The sequence below is a fragment of the Caloenas nicobarica genome, chromosome 24, assembly GCF_036013445.1.
Source record: "Caloenas nicobarica isolate bCalNic1 chromosome 24, bCalNic1.hap1, whole genome shotgun sequence".
Lineage (NCBI taxonomy): Eukaryota > Metazoa > Chordata > Aves > Columbiformes > Columbidae > Caloenas > Caloenas nicobarica.
The window spans coordinates 5363754-5385369 of NC_088268.1; the positions used below are offsets into that span (position 1 = coordinate 5363754).

Sequence of the window (21616 nt, forward strand, 5' to 3'; positions counted from 1 at the left end):
CACAGGGCTCTCCGCCTTGTCCCCAGGCCTGGCAGAGATCTCTATCGGGATTATCACGACGGGGCTCCCGTGCCAGGTCGTGCCGTGCCCCGAGGGAGCGTTTCTTACCGGGAGCGGGAATTACCGTTGAGACTCGAGCCCTGCGCCACGGCAAGGGAGCTGAGGGCTCAGCGGAGACTTTTTTAAAGACGGGTTTTATTTAGTCCTGTGTAATCTCACTGCTTATCTGTACCCAACCGGCCTGGCTGGCAGTCACTGCGTGTGGGGAAACCTGCCTGGCACGGTGGTGGGGACAGCATTGTGCATTGGGGACAGAAGGATGCACTGGGGACAGGGACACATGGCTGCACCAGGGATGGGACAGGTGGCTGCAGCAAGGATGGGACACGCAGATGCACTGGGGACAAGGACATGCAACTGCACATGGGATGGACATGTGGATGCACTGGGGATGGGACACACAGATGCACCGGGGACAGTGACACGTGGCTGTACCGGCGATGGGACACACAGATGCACTGGGGACAAGGACATGCAGCTGCACAGGGGATGGGACACACAGCCCCGCTGCGTGGGCCTGTGTCCCCATGTCCTCTTGTCCCTGTGTCCCCATGTCCTCTTGTCCCTGCGTCCCTATATCCCCAGGTCCCCATTCTAGCCTTGCCGTGCCACCCTGTGTGTCCCTGTCCCCTGCCTCGCTGCACAGACCCTTGTCCCTGTGTCCTTGTCTCCTGTCTCATCACACAGACCCTTGTCCCCGTGTCCCTGTCCCCACTCCGCCGCACAGAGGTGGCCCAGCCGGGGCCATGGGAATGTCCCTTCCCCAGGGATGGTGACAGCGATCGTGCCCACACTCGCGTCCGCGCCGGGCTCACAGCTGAAAGTCGGCGTCACTGCCCGCCTGGGGAAACTGAGGCAGGGAGCGGCAGGCTGGGACTTGCCCCGGCAGCTGGAGCGGAGCCGAGGCCACGTGGGCACCCGGCCAAGCGCTGTCCCCGTGGGCACCGCGGCCTCTCGCCACCGCCACCCGCCTGGGGTCCCTCCGCGGGGCCACCACGGGCCCCCCAGCACGGCAGGGGTGCAGCCGGCTCTGCACAGAGCCGGCGGGGTCCCCCACACCGCTGTCCCCTCCGCAGATGGGGACCCCAGGGTGTCCCCCAGCTGTGCTGGGCTATGGGGTCCCGCTCCCAGGGTGCCGGGTCAGAAATGGGGTACAGGGCAGGTGACACCGTGGCGCAGCCGTGCCCCGCACGTGGGTGTCCCCGTGTCCCCGACACGTGGAGGACGATGCCAGGGCGGCGCGCGGAGTGTCGGCGGCTGCGGTGGCTTTACGAGCTGGGTCCCGGGGGTGGCCGTGGGTGGCCCCCACCCAGGGGATCCCCCAGGGCACCCAGCCCCGACTCTCCCCTTCCACCTGCGCCCCCCCGCCATGGGGAACAAGGACCCAGGCATGCGGGTGCCCACCCAGCACCCCGAGATGTGCCGCCGGGACCCCCGCACGGGGCCGGGGGGGCTCGGGGGTGGCGGTGCCAGGCGGTGAGTAAGCAGGAGCGTGGGGAGGGGGGGGGTAATTAAAAGGGAGGCTCTCGCCACAGCAAGTTCCCACAAATGGAGGCCCCGGGGCCACAGACACTGCACAACAAAGCACCGAGCAATTATTTGGCTCCAGTGGGAGGTGCTGGGCCCGGCGGGCGGGCTGGAGCCAGCTGGGCACCCCGGGGTCTGGCACCGGGACGCGCCGGGACCCCCCCCAGCCGAGGACGGGGCGGCTGGTGGGCCCTGGGCTGCGGGGGGTCGCGGGGAGCGCGGGACGGGGGTGGGTGACAACCGGGACCCCAACACCTTCCAAACCCCTTGACCCCCCCGCCCCGCACCCCAAACCCTGCGAGGGGACCCCCAAACCCCGGGGAACCCCCATTCCAGGGGGTTTGGGGTCCCTCGAGAACGGGGGGGTGTCGGTGCCATCAGGCTTGGGGTCCCCTCAGGCCACCTCCCCCCGGTTTGCACCCTCGCACGCCGGGGTGCAGGTGGGGGGGCCGGGGCTGCCCCACGCGTGTTTGGGGGCCCCGAGGGGACGGTGACGGGGCGGGGGGGCAGCACCGGAGACGCCCCCTGCCCCACGGCTGCTGGGCCCTCCCCAGAGGATCGGACGGTCCCAGCCCGGGGGGGGCCCAGGAGCGGCCGGGCCGCTGCCCGCGGGGGGACCCCGGATCCCCGGGGGGATCCCCGGGACTCCCCGCCACCGCTGCCGTCACCAGGCGTCAACGTTCCAGGCGCCCCGCCCACACACAGGCGAGTGGCCAATCACAAGCGGAGTTCGGCTGCCTCCCGTCTTCTATTGTATTCTCTACGTGTCAATCAAGATAGCCGCGACCAACCGAGAGGCGGGTTTTGGGTAGCTCCCGCCCACGAGGAAGTCCGCCTCCCCCGCATCGAAGGCTTGTCAATCAATCAGCGGAAGGCGACTGACTGAGCTTGTTCCCATTAGCTAGCCGCGCTGTCAGTCAGAGATCTGCCCTCCCATTGGGTCTCCGCTTCCGTCCGTCACCTCGGAGATCCGGGCCCATTGGCGGAGCTGTCACTCCATCACGAGTCCTATTGCTCGGCGGAGCTGCCCATCAGCGGCAATCCGCGGCGGATTGGCCGGCGAGAAAGAATTTCGCCGTCTGTTGGCCAGAGCGCCAGCAAGCCGGGTGCGGATTGGTGAAGAGGCCGCCGGGGGGCGGGTCAGCCAGGGCGGTGCCCGGGCGGCCCCGGAGGAGGAAGATGGCGCCGTGAGGGAGTCGGGGCCGCCGCCGCCGCTCCGGCCGGTGTGTGCGGGCTCCGGCGGCAGCGCTGGAGCGGGGGAGGCGGCGCGGGGTGGGGCGGCAGCACCGGAGGCGCCGGGCCCGGAAGGGGCGTGCGGCCTCCCCGGCCCGCCCTCCCCGAGAGCCGGGCGGCGCTTCCGGGGCCGGGGCCCGGTCGGGGGCGGGCCCGCCGCCTCGGCCCGCCTCCCCGGGGACCGCCGCCGGGAGGGGCGGCTGGGGGGGCCGGGCGAGCCGGGCCGGGGGTGCCCGGGCGGTGCTGGGGGCCGCTCCGGGGTCGCCCCGCGCTCCCAAGGGTGCCCGGCGGGGCGAACCCCTCGGGAGGGCCCTTGGGGCCGGGACGATGCCGTGAGCGGATCTGTGCGAGAAGCTGCCCCGGCGGTGGGGGAGGAGCTGGGGAGGTGGGTGCTGCTGTGGGTTTGGGGGGCGCTGTGTGGGGACGGGGGTTCCAGCCCCCCCCGGTCTGGGCTCTGGGATGTGGGGAGGGATTTGGGCTCGTTCCGAGGGAACCGTCCCGGGCTGGCGGTGCAGCAGGGAGATACGGACGGGGTGCCCGGGCAGCCTCGGTAGCACGGCCATGCGGTCCTTTCTTGCCTTATTTTGGCCGCTTCTCCTCTTCCTCCTCTTCAAACTCAGCCAAAGCACCAGGGAATTTCCCCCCAGCATCAGAGAAGGAGAAAACAAACCTATGTTGGCAAGTGGCTGCAGCGCCTGCGCTGTCATCGGAGTCAGACCAGGAGCTGAAACAACAACAGAAATCCTAGCCGGTTTATTCTGAGACATCACTTGATTTCCTGCTGTTGATGTGTAAATCCGCAGGTGTTTGAGCTCCTGTGTGCCTGGCCCTGATGAACAAACGGGACTGCTGCCATCGATGTGTTTTTTTCCTGGGTGACTGTGCTTCGCCTTATAATCCCAAGCATTTTTTTTTTCGCAGTTGCTGAGGTCTTTAATGGATTTTAGGGGACTCTGATTCACCTTCACACTCAAGGCGCTAATTAAAGCCGCAGTAACTCGGGTCAGGTGTGTCCATTGGCTTAAACCGAGCACTGAAAGTTCGGATCACGTTCGCTCCGCCAAAAAAGGGCAGGGGGTGAGAAGGTGGTTCCAGTCTGTAGGGAGATGGTTTTTGCACAAAACTGCACTTGTGACAAGCAGAGGAAGAGCAGGTGGCCGGAGAAACTTGACTTTTATGAATCAATTTGCTTTAATTACCTAAAGAGGGAGTCCTCCTCCTCTTGAGGCTGGTCTGAGCGTTTGCAGAAGGACAAACGGGGCCTGAACTGCTCAGCAAACCCTTCCCGGGGTGAGAAGAAGCGTGAAACGCTGAGCGGGTGATGGTTTTGTGGAGGCAAAGCTGTCGCTGCTGGACTTGAGTGTGAATCATACAAGGCAGAAACTCGTGGGGGGTTTGCGCCCCAACTGCGGTGACACCGGCCTTGTCCCCCGGACGTTATTTATTTGTTGGGGCTCGTGACACCTCTCCTGGTGTGTGTCCCTCTCTCTGGCCAGCTCAGCTTTGCTCTCATTTGCAGTGGGGGCTGTTAATCCTCAGCCGAAAGGGGAGGTGCAGCCGCACCAGCTCCTGGCTTTTTGGGCAGAACAGTTTTTTTCGCACAATGCCATCCCGGGTGCTGGGGACGCTACCCTGGTTCTTCCTGGGAGTTTATGTGCTCGGTCACTGTGAAAGAGCCTCCCGGTGCTTTGGCAAGTGGGCTCCTTGGTGACTTGGCCCGTGGCCCAACCACTTTCTTGGCAGCTTTTTGTTTGGCAAAAGCCTTCGCGTTCCCAGGGAGGAAGTGTCTGGCTCGGGGGGAGCTGAGGGTGTCACCTCAGGTTTTATATGTGCATTGCTGTTACCTGGAGGACTTTCCTCCCCGTGTGGAGCTGTATTGACACCCGACGATGGGTTTTTGCACCGGCCGGCAATGCCTGCGCCTCCTGTGCCGTCCCCGCTCGGTGACGGTGTCCTGTGTGTGGCGAGGAGCCGTGGGCTCGGTTCCTGCTCTCACTGCCCTGTCTCTTTGCTTCCTCCTGCAGCTCGAGGGACAGCATGGCCGCCACGGCCGCCGTCAGCCCCAGCGAGTACCTGCAGCCGGCCGCCTCCTCCGCCCAGGTGAGCGCGGGGCCGTGGGACACAGGGACATCTTCACCCAGAGCCCTGTCCAGCCTGGCCTGGGATGTCTCCAGGGATGGGGCATCCACCACCTCTCTGGGTGATCTGGACCAGGCTCTCATCACCCTCAGCATCAAAAGTTTCCTTATATCTGGCCTGAATCTCCCCTCCTTTAGTTTAAAACCATCACCCCTTGTCCTATCGCAACAGGCCCTGCTGAAAATAATATTAAAGGGTGTCTCATTGGCGTGGAGTCAGTTGCTTTCAATAGTGTGTACTCATTCCTTCATTGACACGATCTCCAGAGCTTTGGCACAAGCCCCTGTCTCTAACCCGTCACCCTCTGCTCCGCAGGACTCCCAGCCGTCTCCCCTCGCCCTCCTCGCAGCCACATGTAGCAAAATCGGTCCCCCTGCTGTGGAAGCCGCCGTGACTCCTCCTGCCCCTCCCCAGCCGACGCCTCGCAAACTGGTCCCCATCAAACCCGCTCCACTCCCCCTGGGCTCCGGGAAGAACAGTTTTGGGATCCTGTCATCGAAAGGGAACCTCTTCCAGATCCAGGGCTCTCAGGTCGGCACCTCCTACCCCGGGGGGCAGCTGGTTTTTGCCATCCAGAACCCAACTGTCATCAACAAGGGCACCCGCTCGTCCGGCAGCATCCAGTACCAGGCCGTGCCGCAGCTCCAGGGCGGACAGACCATCCAGGTCCAGCCCAACAAGATCCAGATTATTCCAGGCACGAACCAAGCCATCCTCACTCCTTCCTCCTCCTCTCACAAGCCCGTACCCATCAAACCGGCTCCGGCGCACAAGGGTGGAGCGTCGCCGGTGCGGAGCAACGTGGTCAAGTTCCCCGGCGGCAGCAACGTGACGCTGACCCTGCCTGTGAATAATCTGGTGAACGCTGGTGAGCCGGGCGCACAGGCTCAGATCCTTGCCGAGAGCCCCTCAAAACCCGGCAAAAAGACTCGGAAGAAAACCTTGTCACCTGCGCAGGCAGTGGCGGTGGCTGAGCAGGTGGAGACGGTGTTGATCGAGACGACAGCGGAGAACATCATCCAGGCGGGCGGCAACCTGCTGATTGTGCAGGGCGCGGGGCAGCCAGCCGTGCTGCAGCAGCTGCAGGTGCTGCAGCCCAAGCAGGAGCCACAGGTGGTGCAGATCCCACAGCAGGCCCTGCGTGTTGTCCAGGCCGCCTCCGCCACCCTCCCCACCGTCCCCCAAAAGTCCTCCCAGAACTTCCAGATCCAGACAACGGAACCCACTCCCACCCAGGTACCTCCTGTGGCCGCCTGCCAGGTCCCTCTGCCCGGTTTGTCCTCCCAGCTCTGACCCGGGCTTTACAAAGCTGAAGTGTTTTATGACCTGCTGAACATCCTCAGCTTGGCGTCCAGTTTAGGCATCACTCGTGCGGATTCTCCGATGTCTAAGAAGGGTTGGGAGTGCAGCTCTTCTCTCCGCAGAGCTCTGTTAAGTCTCTCTTGCCAGTCTCCTGCTTTTACAGGACTTGCAGGAGTGCGTTGGCCTTGCGAGCTGTGCCACCAGCTTGTCTGGGACGCACCAGCCCACTCAGGAGCTCTGGGGAACAGAGGGACGTGGGGAGCGGCACAGCCTTTAGTGTCGCCTTTGGGAACCAGGCGCCAAGGCCTGGCCCCTTCTCAGGAGGCCACAAAGGTTCTGTAGATGCTCAGGCAGCTTCTGCTCTGTGGGTTGTCCCAGATCCCTGGGGTGTGTAGTGGGGGTGATGATGGCGCTGGAGGGGACTCACTCCTCTTCTCTCCTCCCACCAGCTCTACTTCAAAACACTGTCAGGGGAGCTGCAGACCGTGCTGCTCCAGGAAGCCCCAGCCATGACGGTGGCTCCGTCGGGGACCTCTTGCAGCAGCCCCGTGTCCCGCGGCGCCGGGAGTGGTGGCAGGAAACCGGCCATGCGCAAGGAACGTCCCCTGCCAAAAATTGCCCCCGCTGGGGGCATCATCAGCCTGAACGCGGCGCAGCTGGCAGCGGCGGCGCAGGCGATGCAGACCATCAACATCAATGGTGTGCAGGTCCAGGGCGTCCCTGTCACCATCACCAACAGTGGAGGTGAGCGTGTCCCGCTCTGCGGCAGGGTGGGGACAGCGGGACACGGGCAAGTCCCTGATTTGGGGACAGAATCCCCCTGGCCCTGCTGGCAACAGGTTTTTGTGACTGGGATGTTGCAGGTTTGTCAACAGATCCCTGATACCTTGAGGATGAGTGTTGCTGACTGTGAAATCAGGGAATCGTTGAGGTTTGAAAAGACCCTTAAGACCATCAAATCCAACCGTTCCCGCAGCCCTGGCACTGCCACATGTCCCTGAGAACCTCATCTCTGGGTCTGTTCAACCCCTCGAGGGATGGTGACTCCACTACTGCCCTGGGCAGCCTGCTCCAATGCCCGACAGCCCTTTGGGGAAGAAATTATCCCAAATTTCCAACCTCAACCTCCCCTGGCGCAACTTGAGGTCATTTCCACTCTTTTCTGTAGAGCCGGGACACGGCGAGGCAGAGGGACATGCTGCGCTGGGGTTTTCCCTCCTGCAGATCCCACAGCCCGGTTGCGGGGCTGGGACATCTCCCATGATCCATGGGGTACGGTGGCCACTGGTTTGGGCTCCCAGTAGCCGAGTCAGGAGACGTGCGATCACACACGCACAGGCTCCGTGCTCCTCTGAGCCCCAGTGAGGGATCAGCACTCCCCAGGAGTGAGCCTAGCCCGTCACCTCTGTGGGACAAGTGTCTTAAGCCAAAAATTCCCAGACGTGGCCCTGGCCAGTGGCTGGAGCGGTCTGGGAGCCGCAGACAGCCCTGGAGCACGTCTGTCCCCACTGCCAGGAGGGACGCATCCCAGCAGCTGCTCTGGCCTCCCCTCCTGCCCGGCAAACCGTCCCCAGCCCCGTCCCAGTGCCACCAGCGAGCCGAGGTGTCTGCGGGAGCTTTATCTGCTCCCCGATCCAGACAGACCTGCTGCCGCATGGTGGTTTCTTCCTCAGCAGGAGCCCCAGCTGGGTTTTGCAGTCGGAAGCTGTTCTCTCTCGCTTGACTAAACACTGTCAGCACAAAAACCCCGTCCCAGCGCGGTTTTGCGTTCCACAGCAGCCGCCCGCCTCGCCGGGGAGGCTTTTACGGGGGTTTTAATTGCTGCTTCACCTGTAAACGTGGGAGCAGCCGCGAGATGCCACAGGCAGATGTTGCTGCCGCCTGCACCGCTGCCCGCGCCGGGCTGGGGGTGCCAAACGGGACCGGTAGGACCTGCCGGCTGCTGCCCGGGGGTGAAACAAGTAGAGTTGGGGCTCAGCCGGGACGTGTCAGCGGCCGCATGTCCCTTGGTGCCACCAAAGGGCTGTCTCAGCCTGTGGCTTTGTGGCGGCACATGCGCTCTGCCCGCGCCCCCAGTCGCATCCCCCTGCTCTGTGCTCGCCCCTTCCTCACCGCCACATCCCGCTCCTCCTCCTCGCTGCCCGCAGAGCAGCGATCCCGCTCGCTGACGCCGTCTTCTTCTTTCCAGCCCCCGTTGCGGCTGCCGCCGCTGTGAGTGCCCGCGCGTGGAGCAGCCCGTAGGGCCCCCCGGGGTAAGTCCCGTTTTTTTGATCAATATATTGCACGTTTTTTCAAAGTTTCTTTTTTGTTTCCTCTTTGGTCGTTTTCCCCACCCCGAAGGGTCAAACCGAAAACTTTGAAAAACCGCACAGTATATTCAGAAAAAAGGGACTTACCGGCCCCGCGTGGGGAGCAGCACGTGGTGGTGGGGGGGCCGGGGCGGTGCTGCATGTGGGGCTGGGGGGGTCGAGCTCCGGGGTGTCCCCTCCCGTGCACGGGGGGGTCTCCCCTCCCCACAGCCACCTCTGCAGGGTTTCGGCAGGACCCACGCTAGCAGCATGGACACAGAGGGTCAGAACTGACCCCCTCCCCATTTTAATTCCCCCCCAGGCCAGCAGCAGCTGACGGTGCAGAACATGTCTGGCAACAACGTGACCATCAGCGGGCTGAGCCCCACGCAGATCCAGCTGCAGATGGAGCAGGCGCTGGCTGGGGAGCTGCAGCCGGGGGAGAAGCGTCGGCGGATGGCGTGTACCTGCCCCAACTGCAAGGACGGGGACAAGCGGTGAGCGTGGAGGGGCACAGGGCCACCCCCGTGTCACCCACACCCGTTCCCAAGGCTTAACGGTGGTTTTTCTCGGCAGGCCGGGGGACCCGGGGAAGAAGAAGCACATTTGTCACATCCCGGAGTGCGGGAGGACGTTCCGCAAGACGTCGCTGCTGCGCGCACACGTGCGTCTGCACACGGGGGAACGGCCCTTCGTCTGCAACTGGGTGCTCTGCGGGAAGCGCTTCACACGCAGCGACGAGCTGCAGCGGCACGCGCGCACGCACACAGGTCTGCGGCCTCGTCCACGCGTCGTGACATGGCCCCTGAATCGTGACAGGGCCCCCGAGTCATGCCTGAGCCCCTGAATTGTGACCTTGATAAATCGCAACAGGGCCCTCGAGTTGCAACACAGCCCCAGAATTGTGACCCAGCCCCTAAATAGTGATCCAGCCCTTGAATCGCGACCCAGCCCCTAAATCGTGACCTAAGTGCCCAAATCGCGATGTGGCTCCTGAATCACAGCCCAGCCCCTAAATCATGACCTGGCCACTAAATCATGACCCAGCCCCCAAATGACAATTCAGCTGCTGAATCGTGACCCAGCCCCCAAATTGTGATTCGGCCCCCAATCATGACACAGCCCTCACAGGGTCCTGAGCCGCCCCCCGAACTGCTGACTGGGATGATGGACCTTGTCCCTGTGGTTCGCTGGAGTTACTGGGAGGGACTGGAGAATGTGGGGGGGTCTCTGCAGCCTTGGGGCTCTCCAGGTGACGCTGGGGACAGAGGTGTCACGGAGAGGGGCTAGGGCAAAGGGGACCTGCTGCGGGGGTGTCACTGCCACCCCGGAGGTCCCCGCTGTCCTGTCCTGGCTGGTTTTGAGGACTGCAGGGAGACCAGCGGGCAGGTGACAGTGTCACCAGGGCAGTGACACACCGGCTGCCACCTGCTGACCCCCCTGCTCCCCCTGCAGGTGACAAGCGCTTCGAGTGCGCACAGTGCCAGAAACGCTTCATGCGCAGCGACCACCTCACCAAGCACTACAAAACCCACCTGGTCACCAAGAACTTGTAGGGCCGCCCCACGGCGCCCAACTACACGGACAGACCCTGCCGGGACACCAGCGTCCCCACCGCGGAGAGGGGACGTCCTGCCCGTCCTGTGACGCCGCTGGAGCCCCCTGAGCAGAACCAGCCCCTTGTGAAGGGCGCGAGGGGCCGAGCGTCCCCGCGGGTCCCTGAGCCCGGTGACAAGTCTCACGGCCGGGGAGGGGACGGCGCGTTCCGGGCCGGGAGAGGCTCCGCAGCACATTCCTACTTTATATTTAAAGTCTATAAATAGCTATAAATACCGATATCGCCCCTTTGGAAAGTCCCTTTTTCTATGAGATCGTTGCCTTACGCCCCCACTCCCTGAGTCGCTTTTCTTCGTCTTTATTTAATTTTCCTTAGAAACGTCGCCCATCTCCTTGCCTCCCTTTTCTCCCCGCGTTTCCTCTCCAGTTTTTATTTCTCTCTGATTTCTTCCTCCCCGCTTTCCCATTTCTAAGTGATGTGGCGTTTCCTTTCAGAATTTTGGGGCTCCAGCCCCTTCCCTCCCCCCGCCCCGTGTACAGTGTACATTGTATCATAGATTATATCGCTTTTGTGTTTACTACATGTTTAAAAAAAAAACAAAAAACATATGGCGTGTTATTTTTGAGCTTTTAAATTAAACAAATCCACTTTATTTTTTAGTTGTAACTGCCCGAGGTTGTTTTCTGCATTTCCTGACTTGATTATTTTTATTTTTCAACTTTATTCGCTGTAACTGCTTGGCTGGTACGGACTCAGCCAGGAGGTCTATTTGCGAAATAAATTCAGTCACCGGAGGTAAAGCCTGGCTGGCCTGGTCCCCAAGTCCCTGCCACCCTGTACTCTCAGTGTGTTCCACGTCCCCTCAGTGCCCCGCCTTCTCGTCCGTGTCCCCCGCCCCTCCCGACCCCACGCCTCCCGCTCCCGCCTCCGGGGACGCTGTCCCTTTAAGAGCCCTTCCATGTGCCTGTTTACAGCCTACACCACTTCCGGGTCTCCGCGTACCGCCCACTCATCCCCTCCAATCGGCTGCCAGAGTTCCACACCCCCTTCTTGCGGGGGCGCGCTTCGCCGCTTCCAATTGGCTGCTATGGGAGGCGCGGCCGTGATTCGCCACGCCCCGGGGCGGGGGCGTGGCCTGGAGGGGCCGCGCCGTTCGGCTCCGCCGGGTCCCGTCGCCGCCGCCGCGATGGACCTGGGGCCGCTGCGGAAGAGCTACCGGGGGGACGCGGAGGTGGGACCGGGGGCCGGGGGGGGCCGGGCCGGGGCCGGAGGTCGAGCGGGGCCCCCTGGCTGTGTCCTGGGGCTGGGGTGGCCCCCGGCTGTCCCCAAGGGCTGGGGTGACCCCCCTCCTCGCTGCACCCCCAGTGCTGAGGTCACCCTGCACTGGCCGTGCCCTTGACCCTGCTGTGACCCCCCCAAAGGCTGTTCCCCCCTTTACGGTGTCCCCCGTGTCCCCCCCAGGCCTTCGAGGAGCAGCACTTGGCCTCCCGTGACCCCATCCAGCAGTTCGGGGTCTGGTTCCAGGAGGCCGCGGGGTGTCCGGACATTGGGGAGCCCAACGCCATGTGCTTGGCCACCTGCACCAGGTGAGCCCGGGGGGGACACGGGGCGTCCCCTGGCCACCATGGCGGGGGACACCCCTGTCACCGCCTCCCCCCGCAGGGACGGGAAGCCCTCGGCCCGCATGGTGCTGCTGAAGGGCTTCGGCCAGGACGGGTTCCGCTTCTTCACCAACCTCGAGAGCCGCAAGGGCAAGGAGCTGGTGAGGGCTGGGGGGTCCCCAGGGTGGCTGGGGGGTCCCCAGGGTGGCTGGGGGGTCCCCATGGGGAACAGCAGCTTCCCAGCCCCTTTGCAGCCCTGGGTTGGGTTGAGGCTCTGCCGCCGCAAAATGTGGGATTTTTGTGATTTTCAAAGCGGTTTGGTGACAGCTCTGTCCTTGGTCTCCCACCCCCCAGGACTCCAACCCCTTCGCTTCGCTCGTCTTTTACTGGGAGCCCCTCAACCGGCAGGTGAGTCGGGGTCCCCCAGGGATGTCGGGGGGTCAGAGGGACCCTGGTCGGACCCTGGGGACGGTGTCAGGCAGCGGCTGCTCCCACACAGGATGGGGCTCACATTTGGGTGGGGGTCACGCTCGCTGGGTCCCAACCCCAGGGGAGGAGATGGGATGGGGGTGCCCGCGTCTTGGGGTGGGAAAGCCAAGGTAATGGGGGGCAGTTCCTTGAGGAGGAGCCCCCGAGCCCCTCGGGTGCCTGTCCCAGGTGCGGATCGAGGGCTCGGTGCAGCGGCTGCCGGAGGAGGAATCGGAGCGATATTTCCACTCGCGCCCCAGGAGCAGCCAGATCGGGGCCGTGGTGAGCCGGCAGAGCACCGTCATCCCGGACCGCGAGGTGAGCGTGGCCCCGCGTCCCCGTCCCTGTGTGGCCCCACATCCCCGTGTGTCGCCCCCCACACTCACCGCCGTCCCCCTCCCCGCAGTATTTAAGGCAGAAGAACGCGGAGCTGGAGGAGCGGTACCGGGACACCGCGGTGCCGAAGCCGCCGTACTGGTGAGCCCCGGGGGCCGCGGGCGCTGCCCACCCGTGGGCGGGTGTCCCCCCGGCTGAGCCCGCGTGTTTCTGTGCCCAGGGGGGGGTACGTCCTGCAGCCCGAGGTGGTGGAGTTCTGGCAGGGCCAAACCAACCGCCTGCACGACCGCATCGTGTTCCGGCGCCTGCGGGACGGCGCGGCCCCCCCGGGGGACATGACGCACCGCGGGGAGGGCGAGTGGGTCTTCGAGCGTTTCGCCCCATGAGGCCACCGGTGCCACCGATCGGGTCCCCTGTGCCGAAGCCGCCCGCCTGTCCCCTGTGACCCCCGGGGGACGGGGTGGCCTCGCTCTGCGCCCCCCCACACACATGCTGAGCTCCGGGGGTGCTGGGGGTGCCCGCTCCAGCCCCAGGGACCCTCAGCTCCCCCCGCTGCTCCCTGGGGGGGTCCCAGGGACCATCTGCCCGTGGGGAGTGACGGCTCCCAGTGCTGCTCGTGCTTAATTAATCATGTGAATGACTGTGGAGGAATCAAGAAGGACCCCAGCGCCCCCCGCCCGTGTCCCGCCGTGTCGCGCATCGTGTTTGAGCCGGAACCGTTCAAGGTGCTCGTCTGTGCAATAACCCAACCGTGGCTTCAGTGCCACCCGTCCCTCAGCAACTTATTGAATTGCAGCTTTATTGTCAGCACCGTGTCACCCGTGTTGGTGGCCGGCTGCCCCCCGACCCTCACCCCGCTCCTTTGGGGGTCAGGTGGGCGCTGCTCTCCATGTCCCCCCCGCCACTCCTTGTCTGAGCTTGGAAAAAATAAATCCCGATCGGCGCGGAGCGTGTGGTGGGTTTGGGTTAATATTGAGCAGTTTGGGGCGGGGCCGCGCTTGCCGGCAGACTGAGCTCGGTGCAGCCGGGGGGTCCCGACCAGTGACCCCCCCCGTCCCAGTGACACTGGGCCCCGATACCCTTCACCCCCCCTGGCCCCACGTTTGCTCTCGGGACAGGATCGTGCCCCAGGGCCAAGAGTCCCCGGGGGGTTCCTGGCTGTGCCGTCCCCTGCGGTGGGTGACACCAGGAGGGGATGTTGTCCCCGGGATGGGGGGAGCTGAGTTAGGTGGCCGCGGGGGGTGTCACACACCTCGTGCCACTGTCACAGACTCGCTCGGTAGCCTCGGTCTCATCCCTTGACAAGAGCCACTGTGGTGGGACAGCTGGGTGTCACCTCAAGGGGACAGCGCAGGGTGACAGCCGGGTGTCCCAGGAAGGGGCTGGGGGTGCTGGCACAGCCAGGTGTCCCCCCCACCCCGGAGCCCAGATGCCACCGCAACGGGCACAGATGAGCTGATGGGCACCGGCTGCCGCCAGCAGCTCCTGTCCCCGCGTCCCCCCCGTCCCTGCCGGGAGGATCCTCTGGCGCTGCCAGCCCGGGACAAAGAGCAGGTTGTGAGCAAACAGGGCGAGGGCCGGGGGGGGCCCTGGCACAGGGCTCCTGGACTCCGGCACTTGGCACCGTGCGGCTTTTGTCAGAGCAGGGAAGTGGCAGCTGGGCCACAGCCGCACCCTGTGCCGCGGGGGGGACGCTGGGACACCCCGGGCTGGCGGCGCTGGGGACGCCACCCCCGTGTCCCCCCCGCGATGCCAGGGATCCCCTGCATTGGTGGGGGCTGGCACTGCATCCCCCTGGGGCCCCTGAGCTGCCTTTGCTTCCAGCCCTGGTTTATTAACAAATTAATTAGCAGCAGTGGCGAGAGCTGCCCGAGGGCCCCGGCCCCCCCCGGGCTCGGCTCCAGCCCCTGTCCCAGTGTCACCCCCGCAGGGGGTCGGGGTGGGGGACACGGCGCAGTGGCCGAGCGGGGCTGAGCATCCTCATCCCAGTACAAACCAGTCAGCACAGGGGGGTCCCCAGCCCGCGGGGGCACTCGGTGCCACTCCCCAGTTCTCCCCCTGCCCCGGGGGGGGCCTGCAGCCTGGGGGGGCTGTGATTAAACAGCATCCTGGCTTCTCTCCAAAATAAACTCCAGTCCGAGCCCCTTCTCCACAGTCTGGCGGCCCTGGGGGGGGCACAGGGGGTGTCGATGGGTCATTTGTCCTCCTGCTCGCCGGTGCCGCAGAGGTTGGGGTGCTCGGCCAGCGTCGCCCGCACTTTCTTCTTCTCCTTGAAGCGCCCCGAGTTGGACACCTTGACGTGTTTGCCCTTGGTGCTCTTGTCCACGATCTTCTCCAGGCGGGCGGCGTAGCCGGGGGGCCCCCCCTCGCCCGTCCCCTCCGCGGTGTCCCCGGCGCCGTGGCTGTCGGGGCTCTCGTACAGCACGGCGGGCACCGACCGGCGCTTCCGCAGGAACGTCAGCTTCCACCAGCCGGAGCTCTCGGCCATCGCCGCCGCGCCCTGCGACCGAGCTGGGGGTCACCGACCTGCTGCGGGGGTCCCTCGGCCCCCCAGACCCGCCAGTGTGGACGGACACAGGACACCGGGTGACGATCCAGCGGGGACCTTGGGGATGTGGGTGCGGGGGGGCTGTGGGGGGTCCAGCAGAGGAGCACTCCGAATTTACCCGGGGGGGACGTTGGGGTGACATTGGGCGCCAGTGAGCCCGGGGCAAAGGCTGCGGCACCGCCGGGAGGTGCCAGATCGGCCACAGGTAGCGGGGCAGGGAGGGCGCCCAGTAACAACCAGGAACAGGAACTGGGAGGCAGGTGGGAGCTGGGAGGTGTCGGGGTCCCCGCAGGGGGGGTCACTGCCCGCTGCCCCCCACGTCGGGGGTTTCTTCTGGCAGGGACGGGCAGGAGCACCGGGGGAACCCCGGTGATCCGGGACGGGGACGGTGGCCCCAGAGTGGGGGTGGTGGCCCTGGGCAGGGCTGGGGACAGCGGCTCCTGAACGCACCCAGCAGTGAGCGGGGGGGGGGGTCCCCCTATCCCGCCCCCCTCCCAGCTCCGTGTCCCATGTCACTCAGCCGTGACCATCCCCACAGACCCGGCTCCTCCCGGCTGGTGCCCCGGGCGTCGCTTTTGGGTGCCGGGGTAAAGGGGACAAGGACACCACGACTTGGGCCCCTGCCCTGGAGAAGGCGGCTGGTGGCCCCCTGGGCGGGTTTGCTGTGTCCCCCACCCTCACCGTGCCACCACCCGTCCCTTCCTTGTCCCAAAGCCAGGTCACCGAGCCGTGGCCACGACCCCAGGTCTCACTCCCCACCGCGGGACCCTGTACCTGTGGCCACCCAGCCTGGGGGTCCTGGGGGTCCCGGGGGTTCCTGGGGGTCCCGGGGGTTCCTGGGGGTCCCGGGGGCTCCGGGGGCTCCGGGGCAGGTGCCGTGTACCTGCGGCTGCCGTGGGCGCTCCCGTCAAGGTGAACCCGCGGCCAAACCCTCCGTGAGCAAACACGGGGCCGGGCCAGCGCTGGTGAATATTCATGACGGGGGAACCCGGGGCTGAGCCCCAGCGCGGCGGCGGGACCCGGGGTCACCGCCCTGGGGGGCAGAGCGTGGCACCGGTGGCTCCGGCGGGACCGGGGCGGCGGGAGCGGCTCCTGCACCCGCGGGCACCCGCGGGCACCCACGGGCACCCACGGGCGCCCGCGCTGTCCCCGCGGTCAGCAGCCCCAGGGACAGGGTGACGCCGTGACGGACCGCGAGGAGCCGCCGCCTCGTCCCCACGCCAGCCCGGTGCCCACGGGGCTCGGGGCTGGTGGCACCCGCGTGTCCCCCCCGCGCGGTGGCGTCCCCGGGGGGCGGAGGCGGCTGCTCCCCGTCCTGGGGATACCCCGGGGCGGCTGGTCCCCGCAGGTGGGTCCGCGGGGGATCCCGGCTCCGCGCTGCGGCACCCGCGGGACCCCGGATCGCGATCGCGACCGAAACCCGCCGGGATCCCGCGGGATCCGCCTGGGAGCCGCTGCACTGCGCATGCGTGCGCAGCGCCCCCCTGTCCCGCCCCTCAGCCCATTCCGATTGGGCCGCGGCGGCTCCTCCCCCCGCGTCCTTCCAGCCAATCGAAGCGCCTTCACGTGGCGCTGCCAGCACGTCGCTCCTTTCTGATTGGCAAAAAGGCGGGATTCGTTGGACTGAGCGCGTTTTGATTGGCTGAGTGGCGGCGGCCGTGCCCGGGGATTGGCTGAGGCGGGGCGGCGCGGTGGAAGGCGGAAGCGCAGCGGCGGCGGGCGGCATGCAGGTGGGGACCGGGCCCGGGCCCGGGCGGAGCGGGGAAGGGGCCCAGGCCCGGGCCAGCGGGGACAGGCCGGGCCCGGGCGGTAGCGTGGCGGGAGCCCTGGCCCGGTCCCGCCGCTCCCGCGACGTCCCGGTCCCCGCAGGTCCCTCCCCAGGACATCCAGACCGTGCCTATCGACATCCAGACCGGCAAACTCCTGGGTACGGCCCCCCCGGCCCGGACACCCCCGTGCGGGAGCCCCCCGGGGAGTGGCGGGGGGAGGTGGCACCGTCACTCGTGTCCTTCTGCCCCGGGGGCTTTGTCACCTTTGTCACCGGCCCCAGCGCCGCCCCCCCGGCTGCCGTGGTGTGTTGTCACCAGCGGGGTCACCCCCGCTGCGGCGCCCCCGTCCCCTCCAGCCCTTCCCAGACCCGCGGATGGAGCTGGCGCTTCATCCCAGCGTTTGTCCCTCTGCTCGGTGGGGACAGGGAGCCCCGGGGGGGGCCACCCCTGACCCCCCGGTTTCCCTCCGTGTACCCCCCCGGCAGACTGGCTGGTGGACAGGAGACACTGCAGCCTGCGATGGCAGAGCCGCGCGCAGGACATCCGCCAGAGGATCGACGCGGCCATGGGGGACATGCCGGAGCACCCAGAGATCAAGCAGCTGCTGGCGGGGGCCTGTGAGTGCCGGGGGGGCCTGGACAGCTGGGACACGGGCAGCCAGGGTCACACCGGGAGCCTGATCCCCAGGGTTCAGTTCTGGGAACCTCCCCGCAGCGAGGAGGACACGGCGAGTCGGTGGCGCTGGGGTGAGGTGGTGGTACCCGGTGACCCCCCGGTGACCATATGTCCCCCCCCACCACAGACCTGCACTATTTCCACTGCCTGCGCATCGTGGAGATCCTCAAGGGCACTGAGGCCTCCAGCAAAAACCTCTTTGGACGTTACTCGTCCCAGCGCATGAAGGTGAAGAGGGGGTGGGGGTCCTGGGGGGGCTGGCCAGAGTGTTCGCAACCTCCCCCACCGTCACTGTCCCCGTCCCCAGGACTGGCAGGAGATCGTGTCCCTCTACGAGAAGGAGAACACCTACCTGGGTGAGGCTGCAGGAAGCCCGGGGGGGGCCAGGGGCGTGGCTTTCGATCCCCAAATTGTGGTGAGGATGGGGCAGGCAGGGAGAGGGGCGGGATGTGCCACGTCCCACCGGGGTGGGGACCCCGAGCTGGCTCTGTCCTGTGGCCGGGACAGCAGCCGAGGTGACCAGGGCACCCCGAGGGTCTCGTGGGGGGTCTGGCTTGACCTCTCAGCCCCCTCCCGCAGCCGAGCTTGCCAGCCTCCTGGTGCGCAGCATCAGCTACGAGATCCCGTCGCTGCGGAAGCGGATCCGCGGGTGCCAGCAGGCGCAGCGGGACTTCGCGCGCCGTGAGGAGGAGTGCCAGCTGCGGGCGGCCGAGCTGCGCGAGCGCTTCTTCGCCTCCTGCAAGCAGTACGGCATCGCCGTGAGTCCTGCCGGGGGTCCAGCTGGGACCCTGTGTCCCCTGTGATGTCCCCACGGTGCCACCTTACCTGCGGGAGGGGCTGGGGGGTATAGGGTGACCCCACACCCCTCTGTCCCCATCCTGCCCACATCCAGCTCTGCAAGCTCTGTCACCCCAGCGGGACTTTAGCTGCCAGTGTCCCTGCCCTGACACATCCCTGCTGTGTCCCCAGGGTGACAACGTGCGCCAGGAGCTGCTGGCCTTGGTGAAGGACCTGCCGTCGCTGCTGTCGGAGATCGGGGCGGGCGCCAGCACGCTCGGCGAGGCCATCGAGCTGTACCAGGCCTGCGTGGAGTTCGTGTGCGAGAGGTGGGTGTGGGGGCACGGGGACAGACCCCCACGTCCCCTCTCCCCACGTGCGGGGGTCCCCACGCTCTGCTGTCCCCTGCCAGCCCCTCAGAGCAGGTGGTGCCCCTGCTGCGGCACGTCGGGGCCAGGGGCAACACGACCGTGTACGAGTGGCGGACGGGGCTGCAGCCGCTGCGCGTGGAGCGGCCGGAGCTGGAGGAGCAGCCGGAGCAGCCGAAGGACGACGCGGTACGGCCGGGGCTGGGGGGGGCCATGCTGGATGGGGTTTGGCTGTTTGTCCCCGGATTTTCGGGGGGATCCATCGTCCTTCTCACCGCAGATCGACTGGGGGGACTTCACACTGGAGCCCAGTGCGGGGGGTGACGGTGCCGCTGCCGACGGGGGAGCCCCCGGCGAGGAGATCGACTGGGGGATCACGCTGGAGCCTGGTCCCCAGGTGTGTGACCGCGTGGTCCTGGGGGCTGGGGAGCAGGCTGGGGACCTGGGGGTGTCCCGGGCACCCCCATCTCACAGGGTGCCCTTTTCTTTCGCAGCAGGACGACGGCATCGACTGGGGAGATGGGGAAAGCGAGGAGGCGCAGATCACGGTGCTGGAGGCCGGTACCGAGGGTAAGCACGGCCGAGAGGGGACGGGGGTCCCGATGGGTGACAGGCTGCACCCACCTGCCTGTGCCACCCCCTCCCTGCCTGCGGTGGCCCCGGGCACCCCGGCTGGGCACAAAGTACTTAAAAGGGGCTTATAAGAAAGATGGGGACAGACTTTTGAGCAGGGCCTGTTGCCATAGGACAAGAGGTGATGGTTTTAAACTAAAGGAGGGAGATTCAGGCTGGATATAAGGAAATTGTTGGCCCTGAGGGTGGTGAGAGCCTGGCCCAGGTTGGCCAGAGAGGTGGTGGATGAACCATCCCTGGAGACATCCCAGGCCAGGCTGGACGGGGCTCTGAGCAACCTGAGCTGGTGCAGATGTCCCTGCTCATGGCAGGGGGGGCACTGGGGGAGCTGGCAAGGTCCCTTCAACACAAACCATCCTGTGATTCTGTGAAAAGCCCGTTGGGGACCCCCTGAAATGGCACCATGGGGTGATGCTGAGCCCCCTGAGCGGGAGGGGGTGGGTGGGGGGTATGACCAGACTGAGCCGTGTGGTGCCCCCTGGCCCCGCTCACCCCCGGCTCATTCCCAGTGCCCGAGGGGGTTGCCTGCGGCTCGGACGCCCTGACGCTCCTGGAGCACGCCGAGACCCGGAGCCAGTTCATCGACGAGCTCATGGAGGTGGGTCCGACGTGGCAGCTGGGGCTCGAGCGGCTCTGCCGCCATCCCGCTGCCCCAGTGGCCTTTCCAGAGTGTCCCCTGCCCTGTCCCCGCAGCTGGAGCTGTTCCTGTCCCAGCGCCTGGCGGAGATGGAGGAGGAGGCGGACGTGGTGGCCGTCAGCCAGTTCCAGCTGGCCCCCCCCGCGCTGCAGGGCCAGAGCAGCGCCCGCGTGGGCTCCCTCCTGGCCAGCACCCGGGCGCTGCTGGGCCGGCTCTGCGCCCGCAGCCTGCAGCACCTCTTCATCATCCTCGCCTCCCCCAGGTCCTCGCTCGGGGGGCGCAAAAACAGGGGGTCAGGTCCGGAGGGCGAGCATGGGGCTCCGCGGGGAGCGGGCTGGGGGATGTCCTGGGGTGGCGGTGGCACCAAGGTGACAATGGGGGTGACGGGCCCCCCCGCGCAGGTACGTGGAGCGGGTGAGCGAGCTGCTGCGGCAGCGGCTGCGGCAGGCGGAGCTGCTGCTGGCCAAGGGGGCGGCCATGGGGCAGAAGCGGCGTGAGGCCCTGGCCGAGCAGGGGACGCTGGAGCCGCAGCTCGACCGGCTGCTGGAGAAGACCAAGGAGCTGCAGAAGCTGGTGAGAGGGGGGAGTTGGACCCCCCCAGGGCCCCCTTTGCCCCCCACACCCCCTGACGCCCAGCTTTGTCGTGCAGATCGAGGCGGACATCTCCAAGCGCTACAGCGGGCGGCCGGTGAACCTGATGGGGGTCTCTCTGTGAGCCCCCCCAGAACCGGCACCCACAAGGGAGGGGTGGGCTGGGGTCCCGCCCCCCAGTTCCCCTCCCCATTTACAGCCCTGGGGTGCTGGTATTGGTGTCGTGGCCTCACTGGGGCGTGGATGGTGTTGAATAAAGGCAAAGTTCTACCCTGCCTCGATCTCACTGTTCTCTGCAGGGTTTGACTTTGGGGGGGCGGTTGAGGAGCCCCAAAATCCAGAGCTCTGCACCGATCCCTGGAGGGGGCTGTAGGGTGACCCTGGGGACAGGGGACCCTTGTCCTTGGGGTGGCCCTCAGCGGGGGGTCTCCCCGCCAGTGGACAGAGCCACCCTCCCGGGCCGAAAGCCCTTGTCGGGGGGGAATCGCGGTGGGGCGATGGGGGGGTGGGCGATTCGATTTTAATTTCATAGCAGAGCAGTTGATTCATGGCCGCTTGTCGCCGCCGGTGACGCCGGTAATGACTTTCCATCACCATGAAAAGTGGAGTGACACCGCTCATTATTCCTGCTGCTCGTTATCGCCGCGCTGGGGGGGCCCCCCCGCCCCCGCCGGACAGTGAGCGATGGTCCCCATTAATCACCGCCCCCCCCGCACCGCCGCCCCCATCCATTCCCGTCAGCCCGGCCGTACTGGGCTGTACTGGGACATACTGGGCTGGGCGTGGCTGGAGCCCCCCCGCATCTTCTGGGCGGGGCCCGCCACACCCACTGACGTCATGCATTGGCCACACCCTCCCCGGCAGGCCATTGGTGTCTGTGCTTTTTTTGTCCCACCCCCTTTGACGTTCCGCTCGCTCATTGGTCGAGCTCTGCCGTGGGTCCGCCCCCCCGGCTGTGTCCCCCCCCCCGGGGGTCCCGTCGCTGCGGGGGTTGGGGGCGCAGCCGCAGGGTCTGTCCCCAGCGCGAGTGGCCGTGGGGCGCGGGGACCGCCCCGTCCCCAGTGGATCTGGGGGTCCTGGCCCCGTGGGGTCCGGCTGTGGGGCTG

At 66.5% G+C, this 21616-nt stretch overlaps 4 protein-coding genes across 6 annotated transcripts; 3 read left to right on the top strand and 1 right to left on the bottom strand.

Moving 5' to 3' along the window:
- The first annotated feature begins 2737 nt into the window (after positions 1 to 2737).
- SP2 (Sp2 transcription factor) lies at positions 2738 to 10387 on the top strand. Of its 2 annotated transcripts, none has more exons than XM_065651120.1 (7): positions 2738 to 2810; positions 4845 to 4920; positions 5275 to 6195; positions 6711 to 7005; positions 8872 to 9046; positions 9126 to 9319; positions 10005 to 10387. In XM_065651120.1, the coding sequence occupies exons 2-7, from the start codon at positions 4858 to 4860 to the stop codon at positions 10103 to 10105; spliced, it is 1749 nt and encodes a 582-aa protein (XP_065507192.1). In that variant the 5' UTR covers positions 2738 to 2810; positions 4845 to 4857; the 3' UTR covers positions 10106 to 10387. The 2 variants fall into 2 exon arrangements, with proteins under 2 accessions (XP_065507192.1, XP_065507193.1); XM_065651121.1 differs by lacking the exon at positions 2738 to 2810 and adding an exon at positions 2925 to 3205.
- Positions 10388 to 11232: 845 nt separating this feature from the next.
- PNPO (pyridoxamine 5'-phosphate oxidase) lies at positions 11233 to 13337 on the top strand. The gene is made up of 7 exons (XM_065650924.1): positions 11233 to 11338; positions 11569 to 11693; positions 11770 to 11869; positions 12063 to 12116; positions 12366 to 12494; positions 12583 to 12653; positions 12733 to 13337. Exons 1-7 carry the CDS (start codon positions 11294 to 11296, stop codon positions 12896 to 12898), a joined length of 690 nt encoding a protein of 229 aa, XP_065506996.1. The 5' UTR covers positions 11233 to 11293; the 3' UTR covers positions 12899 to 13337.
- Positions 13338 to 13402: 65 nt separating this feature from the next.
- Positions 13403 to 16206, bottom strand: PRR15L (proline rich 15 like). The gene is made up of 2 exons (XM_065650926.1): positions 15835 to 16206; positions 13403 to 15012 (listed from the first exon to the last, which is right to left on the bottom strand). The coding sequence occupies exon 2, from the start codon at positions 14998 to 15000 to the stop codon at positions 14707 to 14709; it is 294 nt and encodes a 97-aa protein (XP_065506998.1). The 5' UTR covers positions 15001 to 15012; positions 15835 to 16206; the 3' UTR covers positions 13403 to 14706.
- Positions 16207 to 16618: 412 nt separating this feature from the next.
- Positions 16619 to 20791, top strand: CDK5RAP3 (CDK5 regulatory subunit associated protein 3). Of its 2 annotated transcripts, none has more exons than XM_065650923.1 (14): positions 16619 to 16790; positions 16930 to 16987; positions 17315 to 17446; positions 17632 to 17732; positions 17812 to 17860; positions 18084 to 18262; positions 18474 to 18610; positions 18694 to 18838; positions 18930 to 19046; positions 19147 to 19219; positions 19792 to 19880; positions 19976 to 20181; positions 20321 to 20492; positions 20569 to 20791. In XM_065650923.1, the coding sequence occupies exons 1-14, from the start codon at positions 16785 to 16787 to the stop codon at positions 20632 to 20634; spliced, it is 1530 nt and encodes a 509-aa protein (XP_065506995.1). In that variant the 5' UTR covers positions 16619 to 16784; the 3' UTR covers positions 20635 to 20791. The 2 variants fall into 2 exon arrangements, with proteins under 2 accessions (XP_065506995.1, XP_065506994.1); XM_065650922.1 differs by having other exon boundaries at positions 16627 to 16790; positions 19144 to 19219.
- Positions 20792 to 21616: the final 825 nt, after the last annotated feature.